The 16,557-nt window shown below is 37.7% G+C and overlaps 1 protein-coding gene and 1 long non-coding RNA gene across 6 annotated transcripts in view; one reads left to right on the top strand and one right to left on the bottom strand.

Annotated features, from left to right (window-relative positions):
- pkhd1l1.1 (PKHD1 like 1, tandem duplicate 1) overlaps nt 1-16,557 on the bottom strand; it is a 35,803-nt gene that overhangs the window by 779 nt on the left and 18,467 nt on the right. Inside the window, exons 40-76 of the mRNA XM_043217633.1 lie at nt 15,896-16,144; nt 15,101-15,250; nt 14,655-14,829; nt 13,283-13,439; nt 13,031-13,187; nt 12,741-12,950; nt 11,974-12,103; nt 11,448-11,689; nt 11,158-11,294; nt 9,683-10,712; nt 9,337-9,528; nt 8,995-9,146; nt 8,588-8,747; nt 8,304-8,490; nt 8,130-8,218; nt 7,887-8,041; nt 7,615-7,744; nt 7,373-7,491; nt 7,101-7,230; nt 6,529-6,702; nt 6,194-6,297; nt 5,981-6,104; nt 5,716-5,837; nt 5,366-5,456; nt 4,774-4,922; nt 4,567-4,689; nt 4,373-4,484; nt 4,155-4,271; nt 3,895-4,060; nt 3,170-3,402; nt 2,904-3,068; nt 2,640-2,797; nt 1,826-1,961; nt 1,363-1,704; nt 1,127-1,281; nt 263-409; nt 7-160 (exon numbers count right to left, since the gene is read on the bottom strand). Of these exons, the coding sequence (XP_043073568.1) occupies nt 7-160; nt 263-409; nt 1,127-1,281; nt 1,363-1,704; nt 1,826-1,961; nt 2,640-2,797; nt 2,904-3,068; nt 3,170-3,402; nt 3,895-4,060; nt 4,155-4,271; nt 4,373-4,484; nt 4,567-4,689; nt 4,774-4,922; nt 5,366-5,456; nt 5,716-5,837; nt 5,981-6,104; nt 6,194-6,297; nt 6,529-6,702; nt 7,101-7,230; nt 7,373-7,491; nt 7,615-7,744; nt 7,887-8,041; nt 8,130-8,218; nt 8,304-8,490; nt 8,588-8,747; nt 8,995-9,146; nt 9,337-9,528; nt 9,683-10,712; nt 11,158-11,294; nt 11,448-11,689; nt 11,974-12,103; nt 12,741-12,950; nt 13,031-13,187; nt 13,283-13,439; nt 14,655-14,829; nt 15,101-15,250; nt 15,896-16,144 (6,723 nt within the window). The remainder of the gene's footprint in view (nt 1-6; nt 161-262; nt 410-1,126; nt 1,282-1,362; nt 1,705-1,825; nt 1,962-2,639; nt 2,798-2,903; nt 3,069-3,169; nt 3,403-3,894; nt 4,061-4,154; nt 4,272-4,372; nt 4,485-4,566; nt 4,690-4,773; nt 4,923-5,365; nt 5,457-5,715; nt 5,838-5,980; nt 6,105-6,193; nt 6,298-6,528; nt 6,703-7,100; nt 7,231-7,372; nt 7,492-7,614; nt 7,745-7,886; nt 8,042-8,129; nt 8,219-8,303; nt 8,491-8,587; nt 8,748-8,994; nt 9,147-9,336; nt 9,529-9,682; nt 10,713-11,157; nt 11,295-11,447; nt 11,690-11,973; nt 12,104-12,740; nt 12,951-13,030; nt 13,188-13,282; nt 13,440-14,654; nt 14,830-15,100; nt 15,251-15,895; nt 16,145-16,557) is intronic.
- Nucleotides 331-13,445, top strand: LOC122323643. Of its 5 annotated transcripts, XR_006247035.1 has the most exons (13): nt 331-466; nt 1,137-1,290; nt 1,505-1,629; nt 1,787-1,829; nt 2,648-2,816; nt 5,958-6,086; nt 6,204-6,362; nt 6,464-6,553; nt 7,115-7,236; nt 11,428-11,527; nt 11,611-11,775; nt 11,954-12,111; nt 13,310-13,445. It is a non-coding gene; the product is annotated as an uncharacterized LOC122323643 (long non-coding RNA). The 5 variants fall into 5 exon arrangements; XR_006247033.1 differs by having other exon boundaries at nt 6,204-6,553; XR_006247036.1 differs by having other exon boundaries at nt 6,204-6,553; nt 11,954-12,018; nt 13,310-13,443.

Here is a 16,557-nt window from a genome sequence, read left to right as displayed (position 1 = left end):
ACCCACCACTTGTAAAGATGGCCAAATCTGTGTAATTGGCCCAGCAGCCACTGAATGGGATGGTGGTGTTTCCTTGAAGGCCTTCTATGGGATTTCCGTTAGCGTCTTTGAGCACAGCTGACATGGTCAGAGTCGTCACGCCCACAGACACGCAGTCACCCTGAAAACAGACACGCAAACATGCTCTTCTGGTTCGATAGCAGGTGCAGTTTTCTAGTAATTGCCTGGAAACTGGTTTCGGGTGTTCTTAAAGAAGTCTCACCGCTGTGTCCACAGCCATAATGCTGGGTTGCACACTCAGGGGCCCAGGGGACAGTCCCGCCACAGGCTGGACCACCACCTTCAGGGACGAGACCGTCTTCACCACCGCCACCTGCTGGTCTTCACGGGTCACTTCCTGAGTGGCCACCTTAAAGAGAGAGACACAGTTAAAATAAGGGAAAAGCCACATGAAGTTTATAAAAAGGTATTTTACATAAATGTATACAGACTCAGACACCTTCAACATTTCCCACAATATCACAGTTTATTCTCTATAGTTTAGAAAATGGTAATATATATGACAAAATAAGAAATATGACAAGAACTCCCGAGTTAAACTGTCAGAACAAATTCATCTTGGTAAAAAGGTATGCAACGTCAGCCGTTATATTTAAGTACACAATTAATGAACTATTAGCTTGCAATGATTACTTTTGTTCAGTCTTTTGTGTAAAAAGGTTGCATAAGCAATCGAAGAAAAACACAACATGGTTTCTGAATAATTTGTAGTAATAATACATTTTTATCAATTTTAATTTTCACACAGTTCCACTTTAAGAAGAATTTTTGGCCATGTCACGGTTTACTTCAGCTATCCTCACTTATATGAATAAACTATAGTATCCTGCACTAACTAGGAAAAATATTACAAATCTGGTGTACAGTGTATCTGGGGTCTGAATAATTTTGGCCTATATATACAGTACGTATGTCATTTTCATTGGAAAAATTGTATTTATTTTTTTTTGCTTGGTTAGTTGAGAATAACCCACAATATTACTTCTAATTTAAACTTTGTGTTACATGTCTCACTTACAATTTTGAAACGGCGCTTGTTATCAGAAAATATGAAATAAAATCATACATCATTCCAGGATGGGTCGCTGGAAGAAGGAGGAGGAGGGATGATGCCCAGGGACGACACATTGAAGCCGATGGACTGACTCAGATTGCCAGAGACAGCAGCGCGGCCCAGATCATCAGCAATGTTCTTCAGGACTTCAAACTGTTGGTCTTGTACTGCAGACGGTATACGAATATACAATTTCAGACATGGTATTGAGACTAAACACAGTATTTATTATAGATGCGGGCTCTAACCAGTGCTGTTGCTGGTGGAGTTCTGGATAGGAGGCTCTCTGATCTCCACCTCCACCGTCAGTCCTGTTGAGCGCCGCCGTCTTGCGCTGGTTCCCTCACGGACGATTTTGGTGATTCGAATCTTATTTGGGGGTATTTTCAGGAATAAAGCCAGATTGTTGACCAGATTATCCCCGAAGAACTCCTCCTCGGTCATGGCTGGGAGATTGAAGGCCAGGAACAGAACCGGAGAGGTGCGGATTTGGACCGGCTCTGAGCCACGAAGAAGTATGTTCATCATTTTGTAGTTTTGGTCAAAAAAGTTGGAGCCGTGAGTGGAGTTGAAATCAGGGACGTATTGACCTGATGAGTGTTAAGAGGATGTAAAATATGAATTATAATCTGTGCAAAAATGTTGACAAAATGTTGGTCCTCTATCCTGCAGGGGGTGGTGTTTAACACCAGTTTTCATGCTGTGCTTTACCTGTGTAAGTTGGCTCACGCAGTGTGTAGTCTGTTTTGTCTGCATTCCACTGAGCATTTGTTGGACCAATCAAATTATTGTTTACATACACATCCAGCCGCTGAGGGTTTGAGTAAAATATAGCCACCCTGACAGCCTGAGGACAAAAGAAGATTAGTGTACAATACAGTGCTTTAGTATACTGAATAAAGTGTCTATTGTAATACTGTATAAGCTAAAAAAAAAAAGAGAAAGAAATATACAATAATTGCAGATAATCTTTATATTAGTGTCTAATCACATCAGCAATTCATTTACGTGTGTGTGTGTGTGTGTGTGTGTGTGTGTGTGTGTGTGTATATATATATATATATATATATTCATGCACATATATATTTATATATGTCAGTATTTTTAAATATATATTTTATTTATATACATACTATATTATGTGTACTGTGTATATTTATTATGTAAACAAATCGTTTTATTTTGGATGTGATTATTTGTAATTAATAATATATATATATATATATATATATATATATATATATATATATATATATATATATATATATATATATATATATTGTATACATTTATATGTATATGTGTTTATTATTTATTTAAATAATTAGAAATAATACAATGTAAAAAACTTTTTTTAATAATGTAGATAATAAATAAAAAGACTAAATGTAAAATGTAAATGTAATAACACGCATGAGAAATTATAAATAAGAAAAAATTATATATATATTTTTTTTCTTACTAGGCCTTTTATTGTTTTAAATTTAGTGTACCCTGTGTTATATAATTCATCTTACTGACTAACCTCTGTAGGTCCAGCATTTAGCAGCATAAGTCTCAGCTTCTGTGGTGTTGTGCTGGTGAAATAGATGTCAAAGGATTTATTGGTGGCAACGATGGAGTGGAATAGAGATACACGTTTCTGACACGTGTAGCCGGCACACCAGCCGTGGTCTTGTGGACCTGTGACGAGATATTTACAGTAAGTTTGTAAAATTCATTCACACACACATTTCTCTGCTTCTGGTAGATGTTAAATTAGCAGTACAAGGGACGTTATGAGTCATACCGTTTATCAAATCCACATATTTGTCCCCTAGGATGGCTACAGGTGAAAGACGCCTGGTTTCAGTGTCTGCATCCAGACTTTCTATGACCAGCATTCTGTAGTTGAGCCCAAAGCACTTGTAGCTCTGCCAGGTGCTCATGTACGCACAAGTGTCTCTGATCACACCTACACGGGGGAACCAGCAATGTTAATGCTAGAAGCAATGCTTATCATTCAGAACGCTCTCTCTTAAAGCAGCGTGAATAATAAATTGTCCTCAGATGTACCTTTGTAAGGTGCGATTTGATTCACAGGTATCCGGCTGCCATTGAGATAGGTGAGCATGACTTTGGGGATGCGGTAATCGCCCAGCCCGTGCCTGGGATCCCCGTTCCATTCATACTCCGACTGGGGCACCACTGCTCCCACGGCACCCAGGAAACTGCCATCCAGATCCTTCAAAAAAGTCTTCTTCTTAGCATCACAATCCATGTCCACACAGTCCGAAGGGTTCACCTTGCTGATATAAAAGAGAAAGAAATAAATCACTCTTAAAGTAATGTTATGTGTGCATTTTAAGCTAAACTTTGTCATTAATATTTAGGCAAAATAGATTCCGTTCTCATATAAGCACAGCAAATTATCATATTAGAATGATTTTGGAAGAATTGTGTGGCACTGAAGTGAAATAATGGCTTGTGAAAAATAATCTTTGCCATCACAGGAATAAATAACATAATAAATATATAAATATATTACTGTTTTTGTAGTAGTTTTAATCAAACAAATGCAGTCTTGGTGAGCATAAGACAAAAAACATTAATTCCATTAATAAAAATGTTGACAGCATATAGAATATATTATATTGTAATATTATAAATAGTCATATATAATGATATGATTTGATCATATTTTTGGTGACAATTGTCATATTCATCATGAGATGCTACTGCATTAAGGTATCAATGTTCAATTCTGAGTGAGAGAAAACCTATAGCTATGTTCAGTTTACCCCAGATCAGGCCGATGAATGAACGCTAGAGAGTCCTCTGTGCTGTTTATTTGGGAAATCCTCTCAACACTGATTGGATGTTGAAGATCCTCATTTCCCGGGTTGGTCATGAACATGAAATTTCTCTCTGTTGAGCACACACTCTTGAACCCAACAAAAGTGGTGTCTGGAGTCGGAAAGAGAAAAATTAAATTACTTACTGGTATGAGATTATCATAAACCGTAGATAACTGAAGATCCATACACATTTTGAGACTCACCAGAGACCGTCATTATACCAGCTATGGCATTGTAGCTCATTAGTCCAGGAAGAGGTTTTTGTGGGCCATTGTTATGGTTTGATTCAAACGTCGGCCAACAAATTCCAGACCTGCCACCTGTTGATAATATAAATGCATTTATAATTGGTTCAGAAAATGGATCAGCTGTTTTAAATTTATTCTGGAGTGAATGGATGATTCTATATGATGTATTTTACCATTAGGAGGACGTGGGGCCCTGTGACTTTTGCTGAGGTCAACGTAGGTCGCAGTTGAGGATAGACTATCAAAACAGTTGAAGTTGGGGCTACTGCCTACAATCAGGGCACCCTGGAGCGATGATTTAAAAAAAACAGATTACTAAAAGAATGCTTTCTTAGTTTTGACTGAAGACATCAGAGTGCTTCCTCACCTGCACACGGACGGTTTTGTCCGAGTATTCGTGGCTGAGAGAGGGAGGACTGTAGGTTAGAGACATGATTCCCATTCCGTTATCAATCAGGCTTACATTGGAAATGAACACATTCATGGATACCTTGAGGTGAAGAGAGAACATTAATTATAAAACAATAATATTCACCAGAGTTATGGTATGAAGTTTGTGGATCATTTATCATACTTGGACATAAATGCCAAAATCAAAGCTTCTCCAGATAGTGAATCCCTGGATTTGTGAGCAACCAGGAAGTCCATCTTTATTCATGTAGATTCCATACAGACCACCGTGCGCCTCGTTCTGACTCCACTGTGCCACTGAATTTGGAGATCCTTTTGATATTATTGAAATAATTGAATCAGTAAACACTAAATATGAAAGGTTCATAAGTAGGGATGCAGAAGATATTAGTATTAGTATGATATTCTGCTAATGTGAAACTTTCTGCTTGCTTAATTATCTGCTAACGGATTATATTTTCATGCTTTTTCCATCATTTAATGCTGTACATACTATATCTAGACTAATACATTTTGTGATGTAGCAATTAAGAAAATATTAGTTTTTAAGTATTTAATTTTTTTTTTTAAGTAGACAAAATACCACAGAATTTAAATATATGCCATTTTTTTGGTAACTGGTGATACCATACAGACATTATCAGTATCAAAATAATGTATCTATAATGAGTATTAAAGCAGTATTTAAGCTTTGGAATGAACACTGTCGCTGTCTAGAAAAGTATTCAATTAATTTCCTTTTAAGTTTGATGTACCTGGACATGGTTCTCCATCAATTCGGTATCCCACGCGTTCATAGCCAGCAACGATATTCCCTTGCAGAATCACATTGGTTGCCTCACTCACCTAGAAAATGAACAAAAATGCATCAATTCTTTATCTGGTATCCACTGATGATTATATGTCAGAGAAGTCTGTATCTTTTGTCACTTATGGTTTCAGACATATACCATGATAATGCTGTTTTTTGGACATGCACCATGGTGTTCTTGAATTACCATCTAAATAATATAGTAAACGTGTATATAGTAATCATTCTGTATTGTTATATAACGAAGTACCATGGTATTGCCATCTGATTACAGTACTTTTCTATAAAGAATACCTCGATGGCTGCATTCCATTCAAAGTTGAATTCCTCCGCTCTGCCGTTATATGATCCAGACCACAGTGTCATTGTGACCAAATTCCTCCGGACTGCATTTCTGTCACCCCAGACTCTGATTCCTGGGAAGTTAGAATAGAAATTGCAGAAAGAATAGTTATCATGCTAAATTCTATCACCCTGCTGCAAAGTGGTTACATTTTTGTTTAATAGCATTTTCTTTTTGTGTTAACGTTGAACAGCGAAGCTGCCTCTGAATCCGTACCTTCTCCAACGGTGTAATGGATCACGTTGTCTTCGATACTCAGCTCATCTGTCCCAAAAACACCAATAGCAGGAGCAAAGCCATTGTGAAAAGCACATCCCTTGATGTAAGATTCACCAACCACCTAAAAATATAGTGTGACAAAAGTATTTGACAGGAATATGTGTGAATGTGATAAAGAATGGGCATGTACTGATTAAGACTTTCTCTCACCCCTCCTAAGTTATAAAACACCAGAGAGTATCGTGGGTCGGAGATGTCGTTCCATCCCTCCTGCCCGGTGTGGTAGAACTGGACGTTTCTGATCTGGGCTTTTCCTGTGACGCAAATATCATCAGCATTAATGATTTTTTTAATCCTTATGCTGTGCTAGAAAGGGCTGGTTAGCCAATGATGATATGTGCAAATATTATACTTTCATATTTAAAACAGTTTTTTTTTTTTTTTTTTTTTTTAATTCTTTCTCTTATTTTTTTCCATTAGTGGAGTGGTTTTTTTGTAGGATATGTCCTGCTTGTACGTCAAGACTGAGGCCCAGCGGTTTATACCTCTGAAATCAATTCCTCCGCTAAAGTAGGTTCCCACCAGAACTCTGGCTCCATAAGACTCTGTGTTCATTTCTGGATACTCCTGTCCAATGATCTTGATATTCCTTGTCAGTAAAGCCACATTGCCTGCTAGCTGATAACTTTTGGAAGAACCTGGCACACTGTAGCTCTCTCCTATATGACCAGAAATATAATGCATTTATTTAGTACCGTTAAATAATGACATACTGCCATACAAAGGTTTGGGGTCAGTAAGATATTTTTAAATAAACTATTACATTTATTTAGCAAATATGCCTTAAATTAATCAAATAAAAGTGACAGTAAAGCATTTAAATTTGCTAAATTATAAAAAGATGTTTTTGTAAACCAAATCACCAAATTCACCAAAGCAGCATATTAGAACGATTTCTGACAAAGATATTTGTCATTACAGACATGTACATCATTTTAAAATATATTAATATTTGTTTTTTAAATAGCAGTAATAGTATTATTTTACTGTGTTTCTGATTAAATAAATGCAGTTTTGGTGTGCAAAAGAGATAAAAAATTTAAAAATATAGACTAACCAATGTGTGTGTAGGATAAAGGCTGGTCCAGAGTCAGCGTGCGGCCATAATCTGTGACCACAGTGATAGTGCGGATTTCTGTCTGCCAAGGGTCATAGCTGGTGGTGGACAGCAGGATCTGATCCCCAACCTGGAGGTAATACAAGAGTGGTTTTATTCAAAAAGGATTTGGAGAACAAACAAATCTTGGAATCTAAATAGCATCTGCAAATCACACTAGCAGGTTCAGTGGTTTCTTGATCTCTCTGTTCTGTTTTTAAAAAGCGTCTGACCTTCCAGTCCACAGATTCCTGTAGTGAGATAGTGCTGTTTCCTGCTTGGGACGTGCTAGCAAGCTTGGTGTGATACACATTGTGTGGCATGCCATACAGATCAAGAGATCCAAACACACCTAAAAGACAAGGTTTCTACTGAAATCAACACTTTTCTAAGTTGGCAGTCAATTAATATGAACATCTCTAATGCAAATATGCTCAATAAAGATATCTTTACAAGATACTTTGACTTCATTTACCCAGCACTTTGGAGCCTTGGTTTAATCCAGATGGCAGTAGCCAGTCTGGTGTGGAATGGCTTCCTCTCAGTATGATCTGTAGTTGACCTCTGAAGGGTTCATCAGGCCAGCCAGCAATCAGACGTCCACCCTGATTGAGCGAAACGTGTACAGAGAGAGTTGAACAGAATTAACAAAATTATTACACATGAGGAGTCTGGTTCTAGATGGCGTAATGAGCCTAAAATATCTATACCATGTATGTCTATGAATGTAGTTTTTGATGTATTTACTTGAATGGAGATATATGTGGCATTCAGAACAACGTTGTTGTATTGAGAAACGCTGCGGGTGGAGGTGCCATTGTTTATGTCCGGAATCTCCAGAACTCCAACTATTTTCAGCTTGTTCAGGGAGGGGACCACAACATCCACAACCATCCAAATGCCTTTTAGACAGAAAGAGGTTTTGATAAAATAATTTAATTTTTTCCTTTTTATCTTTGCATGAACTTTGTGACCTTTAAAGGTGCTTACCAGCTGGAATGATCACATCAGAGCCTTCTTGTGGCACATTGAAGTTGTTCACTGAGCTTGACCTCCAAAATGATGTATTTGACCAGAGGCTGACTCAAGCAGGATATATTTTATTAGCAAAGAAAACAGATGAAATATATAATAATAAAATGCTGAAAGTGTGTGGTAACATACACATAGTTTGCAGGCCTGCGGCTGGTTGTGTTGGATGTATTGGCTGGCGTGACTACAGGACCAGGGAGTGGTTGGATACAGTTGGGATAGTAACATTGATATACTCTGAAGTCCAGCGATCTGTCTACAACTGAGCGGTCCACACTGTTCCTCTTCCTCCGGCTAACAATTCGGTCTCTTCCAGACACTGTAGACACAAAATTCGAAATCTTACTACTACTGAAATAAATAGACTAAGATAGAATAGAAAGACAGCATGGCTAAAAAAGCAAAAAAAAATTTACCCATGTAATAGACGTCTTTGGATGTTTTGTTAAAGTACCAATCCCCGTTTACATTCGCAGTGGGGTTCAGAGGTTGGGAGGAGCCATTCCTGTCATCTATGATGCGGAACCGGTCAGGTGTCTGGGTCAGGTTGTGGTCGATAATTACATAATGTTCTGGCTGCATTTAAGAAAGAGTCAGATTAACATGTTGTGTATTGCACAAATTCTACATTTAGCATTTAAGCCTTCTGGAGTAATGCAATAAGTCAGGGGTTTGTTCATGTCAACTGACAATATCTACATCATTTTAAGAATCTAATATCTTAACAATATAAAATGCTAATTTTATCGCAAATCATGCTTTATTGGAACAATAGTTATTTTGAAGATGTATACTGGATTATTGTGTAGTGTGCATACTTTACCCGAAAGCCGTAGACCATTCCATTGTATGAAATGTTGGTTATCTGGGATGCACCATCAAAGTACCAGTTGTATGTTTGGCCTGTGGGCACCATTGCCATCCAGCCAAATGTGTGGGTCACCAGTTTTTTGAGAAAAGGAAGCACACATGTCCCTAAAGAGAGATATGATACTGAGATTAAGTGAACTAAGAAGGTTTTTCTAAACATCACAGCTCACTTCAACATAAAAAACAATATTCCCTCAAATGAAATTTTTTGTTATTTTTTAGCTTTAGATCAATTTTTGAGTTTCATACACATTTAAATTAGCTCAATTGTCCAGAGTTTATTATTTCATCATACCATATGAGTTGGTTAGAATGACATCTTTAGACACAAGTGAAGGCGGTGAGGGATTGACGACGACCATGCGGTGGAAGTTAATGGTGTTATCACATACTCCAGCAGGAACGCCAACACTCCACTCTGTTCTTGGGAAGCAGCGTCTTGGGTCGAGCAAGTTAGTCCACGCTACCACCTTGTAACTAACATTGCCTTTTCAGAAACACAATATATATAAATAAATATTCAGTCTTTTTTTAATTACTAATACTTTTTTTGAAGCTGTTTGCACCATGCCAATAAAGAACCCATTAAAATCTTTCACAAATTATGTATCTAAATACTGTAATGTCTGATGTTTCTCTACCTGTTAATGACCCATCAGTATCTACTAGTGCCACCTCATGCTCCCATCTGAACCAGGCCTTGTTGGGTGACTGATAGTACTGGATCCCACTGAATCTCGCGCTCCAGCCTCCACAGCGGAAAATGCAGGTTCCAACAATTTCTGCCACCCCGACTGCAGCACACGACGGACGGTCAAAGTTCACAAACTTGGTGTTGATGACGCTCATACCATCATCCAGAGGCAGGACAACACCACGAGCGGTGCAGTAGCTGCTCCCCAGTCCCAGCTCATCCACATGGCCCACCATGGTGCTGTTGACCACAGCAGCCCCTCCATCCAATCCCCATCCGCTGACGTACTGCTGGATGATCCTCTTGGACTCCACTCCTGCCTTCTCGTTATTGACCATCAGGAACTCGCTGAACTGAACCGCTCCTACATTCACCCACTCTGCACCTTTCTCGTTGTTCCAGGAAGTAAACCGGCGGAAGACTGCTGGTGCCGGTGTTGTGGAGCTGCAGCTGCCAGTACGCACGGGGAAAAACTCTTGGAAGATCCACAAACCGAACCAGCCCTGAGAATGCACCGTATTGTTGAAGAACTGTCCCAGTGGTACTCTCTTCTGACAGATGTTGGGGTTATATGAAGGGCCATCAGGATTATCATGCATACGATACCAGAAGCCGAAGTGCGTTCCACCAGCTGCGGCATTGTGCCTAATGGTGTTATTAGGGTTGGTGACCCAGTATGCAGCTGGAGTGACGTCGTCATTTAGTAAACTGGTGCTCTGTTTTACAAATACCGCCAGGTTGTACTGAAGGATGTTGCCAGTCTCAATGCCGTCCTCGATAAAGAAGGCCCCACCCATGATATTGTAGATGACATTACGCTCCACCAGAAGGTTGTGGGTGTTATGAATGGTGACAGCACGATTGTAGGACTGGTGGATGCCACATCCCCGCACATATGACTTAAACTTAACATCACCCATCAGATGCCAGTGGATTGGGTAGCGTCCCAGACGGAAAGCCTGTCCAACATTAAAGAGCTAGAGGAGGACAATAACAAACATAATGCCACGATTTACATTTTTTGTAAATTTTTAATGTCTTGAAGGAGATAGTCTACTGAAAAGTGAAAATTTGGTTATCATTTACTTGATGCATTACTTCTGTGGAATGCAAGATATTTTAAAGAATGTTGGTAAACAAATGATTTTGGTCTCTTTGATCTCCATTGCATGGAAAAAGAAATACTATAGAAGTAATTGGGACTTGAAACTGGGACTACCTGAGACTACAAGAACCTTTCACATGTTTTATTATATTGTAGGTTCTTGTAGACCTGACTGTTGGTTACCAACATTCTTTAAAATATCTTCTTTTGTGTTCCACATATACAATAGGTTTGGAATAATGTGAGAAATGATGATAGAATTGAAATTTTTGGGACAACAATGCTTTTAAAGGTCTCGAAGAGTTTCAATACATCACCTCAACATATTCAATTCTGCCGATTGCCAGATTTTTATTTGGTTGTGGTGCGTGGAACATGATGCAGCCACCAAACTGGTCACTTCCTACTTCTTCTCCAAACCTACCCTGGAAACAAGTCTGGGTAGCAAATTCTCCTGAAGGAAAAAAAGAAAATTGGGTCATGTGTTTGATGTGTGAAGTTTGATGACTTTCATGTGACTTGTAAGGAATTAAGGAAGACATAATTCTGTGTATGACATGATTATTTGTCTGTATTTCCACTCACAGCTGAGAAACAACTTTCAAACCTGTGTTGAATCCATCAGGGCAAGCCTGAATCTGATCATTCCACTCCACATTGTTGGATCCACGGACAACAATGTTTCTGGTAAGAAGGCCCACCTCTGCTCTCGCTTCAAAAACTGTCCCATCAGGCAGTGTGACAGATACACCCAGATGAGTGTATTCCAGGGGTTCGGTCAAAGTGAGGGTCCTTCCATCAGCTGAAACTGAGGCCACTCTCTTCAGCTCGTTCTCAATCTGGCTGTGTCTGTGGATTCCATCAAAACAACATATGCTAGAATGACATCACTATTATTAGAAGAGCATTTAGTACCTGCAATTTGAGCAAAAACAGTAAGTTTTACAAATTTACAAATTATAGTTTTGTTTCTTTTAAATCAAATAAATTCTTTTGATACCATTTATAAAGAACAACTGCACTTTTCCTTGCCCTTGGTCCTACATTTAGTTCAGTTTTTCTAGTAAATCAGTAGCTTCAGTCAAATCAACCTGAAACCAATTTTTGCTGCAGGTTTGGGCGACGATCTGTACCTGTGCCCCGTGGAAGCGATAATAATTTCATCACCAGTCTTCCAGGTAACAACATCCATCAACGTCAGCGTGTTGGAGCCACTTTGTGCAGTCTGAGAAAGGCGAGTCCATGTCATAGGGACAGGGATTCCTACAGAAGTAAGATTGTAGTTAAGCTCTGAACAAAACCTCTTACTGCAGGGGAGTGATTACGCACTATGGTGTCTATATCAGGGAAATTGAGCACTTCTGTGAAGCCCACCTAAGGGGCTTTCTGACTTAACTGAGCCTTCTGGTAGTGATATGTAGGTCATCGCTATTTTTGTGAAGATTACTTTTACATTTTCTAAAAAAGATTGTGTTTCTGACATTGTGACCTTTTAGATGCAAATTTTCCAGTAGCTCTGAGAATTGTCAATACGTCAAGTTACAGACAAAAAAGTAATAAAAAATACAGTTTACAGTATAATATGCATTTTTCACATCATTTAAAATAGTTGGGATCTGTAATATGTTTGAAAAAATTAACTTAAAAATTATTGCAATTAAATATTCTTCAATGAACAATTATTGCAATTAAATATTCTTCTATTTGAAATAGAAATCTTTTGTTACATTATACTATCACTTTTGATAAATATAATGCATCCTTGCTGAACACAGTTTTTTAACAAATTTCTTGTACATTTAATAAAATTGTTATACCTATTCGAGTTATGTTCTAGAAACATTCAATATAACAATTCACTTAAAATTAGTTTGTAGTGCTGTTTATTTATAGTACACACCATGCAGATCCAGCACCCCCTCTCTAACACCCAGGGTCTTGGTGCCATAGACAGGAAGTTCTGTAGAACGCAGGTGTCCATGCAGTGTGATGATGGCCTTATGCTGGAAGGGGGCCTGCTCTGTTCCGATCTGCAGAGCTCCACCATCTGTGATCAGAATATTCTCCGCCTGCAGCTCAATGTCTGCCTCATCAAAAATTAATCGACCGCCTAAACAGAAAACAGGCATTCACAGAACTGTGAGTCTATCAAGGCTTTGTTTATAAAGATGTTTGCCTAAATGAGCATACCTTGGATGAGAAGCATCTTAAGGACTGGTGTGCTGGTGTCCAGGAGGATGGTCTGACCAGCAGTGATTACAGCAAACATGCCCTCCTCAGGAGGGGGGAGACCACCCCATGTATAGGGAGATGACCACACGTCAATGTAGAAGAAGGACGCATTATCCTAAGAGAGAGGAGAAAAATTCCAAGCAGATGCTTCAATTTTGAATATTTTTATTGTAATTATTGATGTAATATTTGTATTTATGGCATTTTTACCATTCGGGCAATTCCTCTGTTCCCCAGCTGAACTCGCACTTGAGTGTCTTGGGATCTGGACTGAGCATTGGTCACACAGATGATCTGCGACTCGCTGGCTGACTGGACGTCACAAACAGACCCCGCAATTGTGACAGAGACTTCGTTGACATTTGAGCTACAGGTCAGACAAGGAAGAGAAACCCCATTGAAATTTTCCAGTGGAAAATTCTGTAATTATTTCTTCATTTAAATGAGGCTTTATAACTCTTTAGGACATAATACTGTATGTATGTATGGTAGTCAAAGATGCTGTCCATATCAAAAGAAATTCACAAAAGTGATTTTATATCCATAGATAGCAAAAAAGTAAGTAAAGTGTCTACTTTCAAGTTTTTGGAGAATAAAATGTAAAAATTTGGTTGAAATAATGTTACATTGTTATTCAGTGTAACATAATATTTAGATTAACAATGTGCTTATTCTGACTTGTACATATTAAAATATATACAAGAATAGGAAAGCATTTCAAATTTTATTGTGTTTTAAATTAAGTAGTTAAAAACATCTTACAAATGGGGGCAAAACCTAGGATAGTGGCAAATAAAAAAATTATTATAAATAATTAGTATTTGTGGTGAAAGTAATTCATGTCACATTGTCATAAAATTAGCTTTGTTGTAAATATGCCTGACAAGATTGTTACGCTAATATTTATTTTTGTCTCAAAAAAAAACAACAAAATTGCGAATAATTAAAAAAAATTGGGGCAAAGCAAGAACAAATTTTCAAGCAGTATTACATTTATTATTTTTATGGTTCGTCTTTGATGCGTGTATGTACGTATTTATTTATTTTGTTTTTGTGCTATACTCTGTCACCATTCACTTTTAATGTTAATCTCAATGTTAATGTTTCCTTAACGTCACATTTGGAATCAGATGTTCGGGATTACATAAGGATGAATAAATGATGACATAATTTTGTGGTTTAATACTTGTTTTAACACATTGTATTAATACTTTTTTTTTTAAATAAAATTCTATAGAATGATTAGGTTGCTTCATCAAAAATGAATCAAAATAAATAAAAGCTAAAGATTAAAATAATATAACCCTAAATACCACTATAAAAAGTAAATTAAAAAAATGATCAAAGCACATATAAATGACTAAACATTACTTTTAAAATAAGAAAATAAATAAAATATATTACTAAAAACTAGACTAGTATATAAACAACCCTAAACTAATGCCAGTGCTGACTGAGCATTGAAATGTTTTTTGTAACAGTATTTTATTTGTAACAGTAACGCCACAGAGAACATTGTATACTGAAGCGTGATTGAAGGACAATCAATTTTAGTACAATGCATTTCTGGTCCGTTCTGCACCTGAAACCTGAGCCGGTAATGGTGAGTGTGGTGCCTCCAGCGGTTCCTCCTCTGCGCGGTGTCACACTGGTGATAACAGGTGTCAGAGAGGATCTGTAAGTATAACTGTTTGTGAGGTTGACAGCGTCGCCTCCATTCATCACTATGACTGTGCAGGCACGCTCTGCTTCAGTTCCTGTACGAGACAAAAGCAGTCATTAAGATACAGTCTTTATTCAGGTCTATCCACCTGTGACCTGACGGCCTGAGCTTGTCACATTCGTTATTGTCTCTCAGTGACTGACTTCTGTCAGTTAAAGCATTCCTGGCATGTTTTACTTTAGAGAGAAAACTTCATACTGGGATGTTTGCTCAGACTTTGAAGTACCTACTATGATAGATTAGTCTTTGATTTGCTAACTGAACATTTCTAGACACACACGCCATACTTTTTAAAGGATACATACCATTGTTGGGTGGGGCTTCACAGTTGAGCTGGGTAGACGTGGAGTTCTGCAGGTGCACGTTACATTCTCTGTTACAGATGAGGACTTTGGTGCTGTTTGGGTCGAATCCAGAACCTTGAATGGCAACAATAGCTCCTCCGGCATAACTTCCTAGAGCAAACAGAGAAAAGGTATCCTGTAGTGTCTTGTTACTCTATAGTCTTATTTGAATATGATAGCAAGTGTAGAAATGAGTGTTTCTCATCTAGTTTTGCTTCATGACCCAGATATTTTTTTCAAATTATGTATTGTGCAGAACTAAACATATGTATCTCTAAGATCCTTTTCTTTCTGCAAAGCAATAAATTAATTTTTAAAGTATATTGAAATAAATTACAATTATTTAAATATTTTTTTTCCGAAGTATTTTTTCTACATTTACTATTTAAATCAAGAAGCAAAATGCCCTAATAGAAATCTATGATATTTTTTTGTGACATCCCATTGAATACATTAACAGAGGCAATATGCTATTCTACCTTTGGGACTTAAGAGTATATGAAATAAATCTTAAAGGTACAGTGGCATAAAGATATTTAAATGTATGAGTCAGAGAAGGTGAAATATGTCACAAATTAAATCTTGTCACCTTAAGCATTAAAGTTAATCGATTTAAATTGTATTTACTAGAACCAGCAACTAAGCAATGTTCATGTAACATATATTCATATGTTCATATGTTTACATATATATTCCATCCATATTAGCAAATCTTTTACCCTAGATTTGTGATTTAGCTTAAATGATTTTAATTACCCTCATTTGGTGTAACTCCTGTCAGCAGCAGCTCATAGGTAAAGACAGACTGGCTCACGGCATAACCCTTGACATTATGGTAAAACTTGACCGGAAACGTTCCTCCTGCATGTTCCCCAACATTGCACAGCAACTGTGTATCTGTGACAGATGACACACTGCAAAGCACACCACCGATCTCTAAGGAGACGAGAGTTACATCTGTGCCAAATCCAAAACCAGAGACGGTGATCTGTGTTCCAACCGGACCTGCAAGGAAAGTATTATGTTGGTAGTGTTACTACGATCTGTTGTGATATTCAATAGTTCAGTACTGTGCTGCAGACATGACTTTGTAGGCCAAAACTTGGAAACGAGTTAGCATTTTACCATATCCAGTATCCTTCATGCTTTAATCTATGACATAAAATACATCATATCCCCTCACAAGTGGTCAAATAGGAGTTTATTAAAAACTATCACAGCGAACATTCATCAATTCCCTAGTTTGCTTTTACAGCCTCATTGTGTTTATAATGACATTCTTGCAACTCACACATGGAAAATTAAGAGTTAAGGAAGCTTAACATGCAACAGTGGTGCAGCATGTTTAAATTCAACGTTTAGCTTTTTACTTTTGGCAATAGTATTCATAAATAGTTGAATTATATTATGATGAACAA

The sequence above is a fragment of the Puntigrus tetrazona genome, chromosome 19 (assembly GCF_018831695.1).
Source record: "Puntigrus tetrazona isolate hp1 chromosome 19, ASM1883169v1, whole genome shotgun sequence".
In the NCBI taxonomy this organism is placed as follows: domain Eukaryota; kingdom Metazoa; phylum Chordata; class Actinopteri; order Cypriniformes; family Cyprinidae; genus Puntigrus; species Puntigrus tetrazona.
The sequence above is the reverse complement of the archived record's forward strand: the minus strand, read 5'-3'. Positions and strand labels throughout refer to the sequence as shown.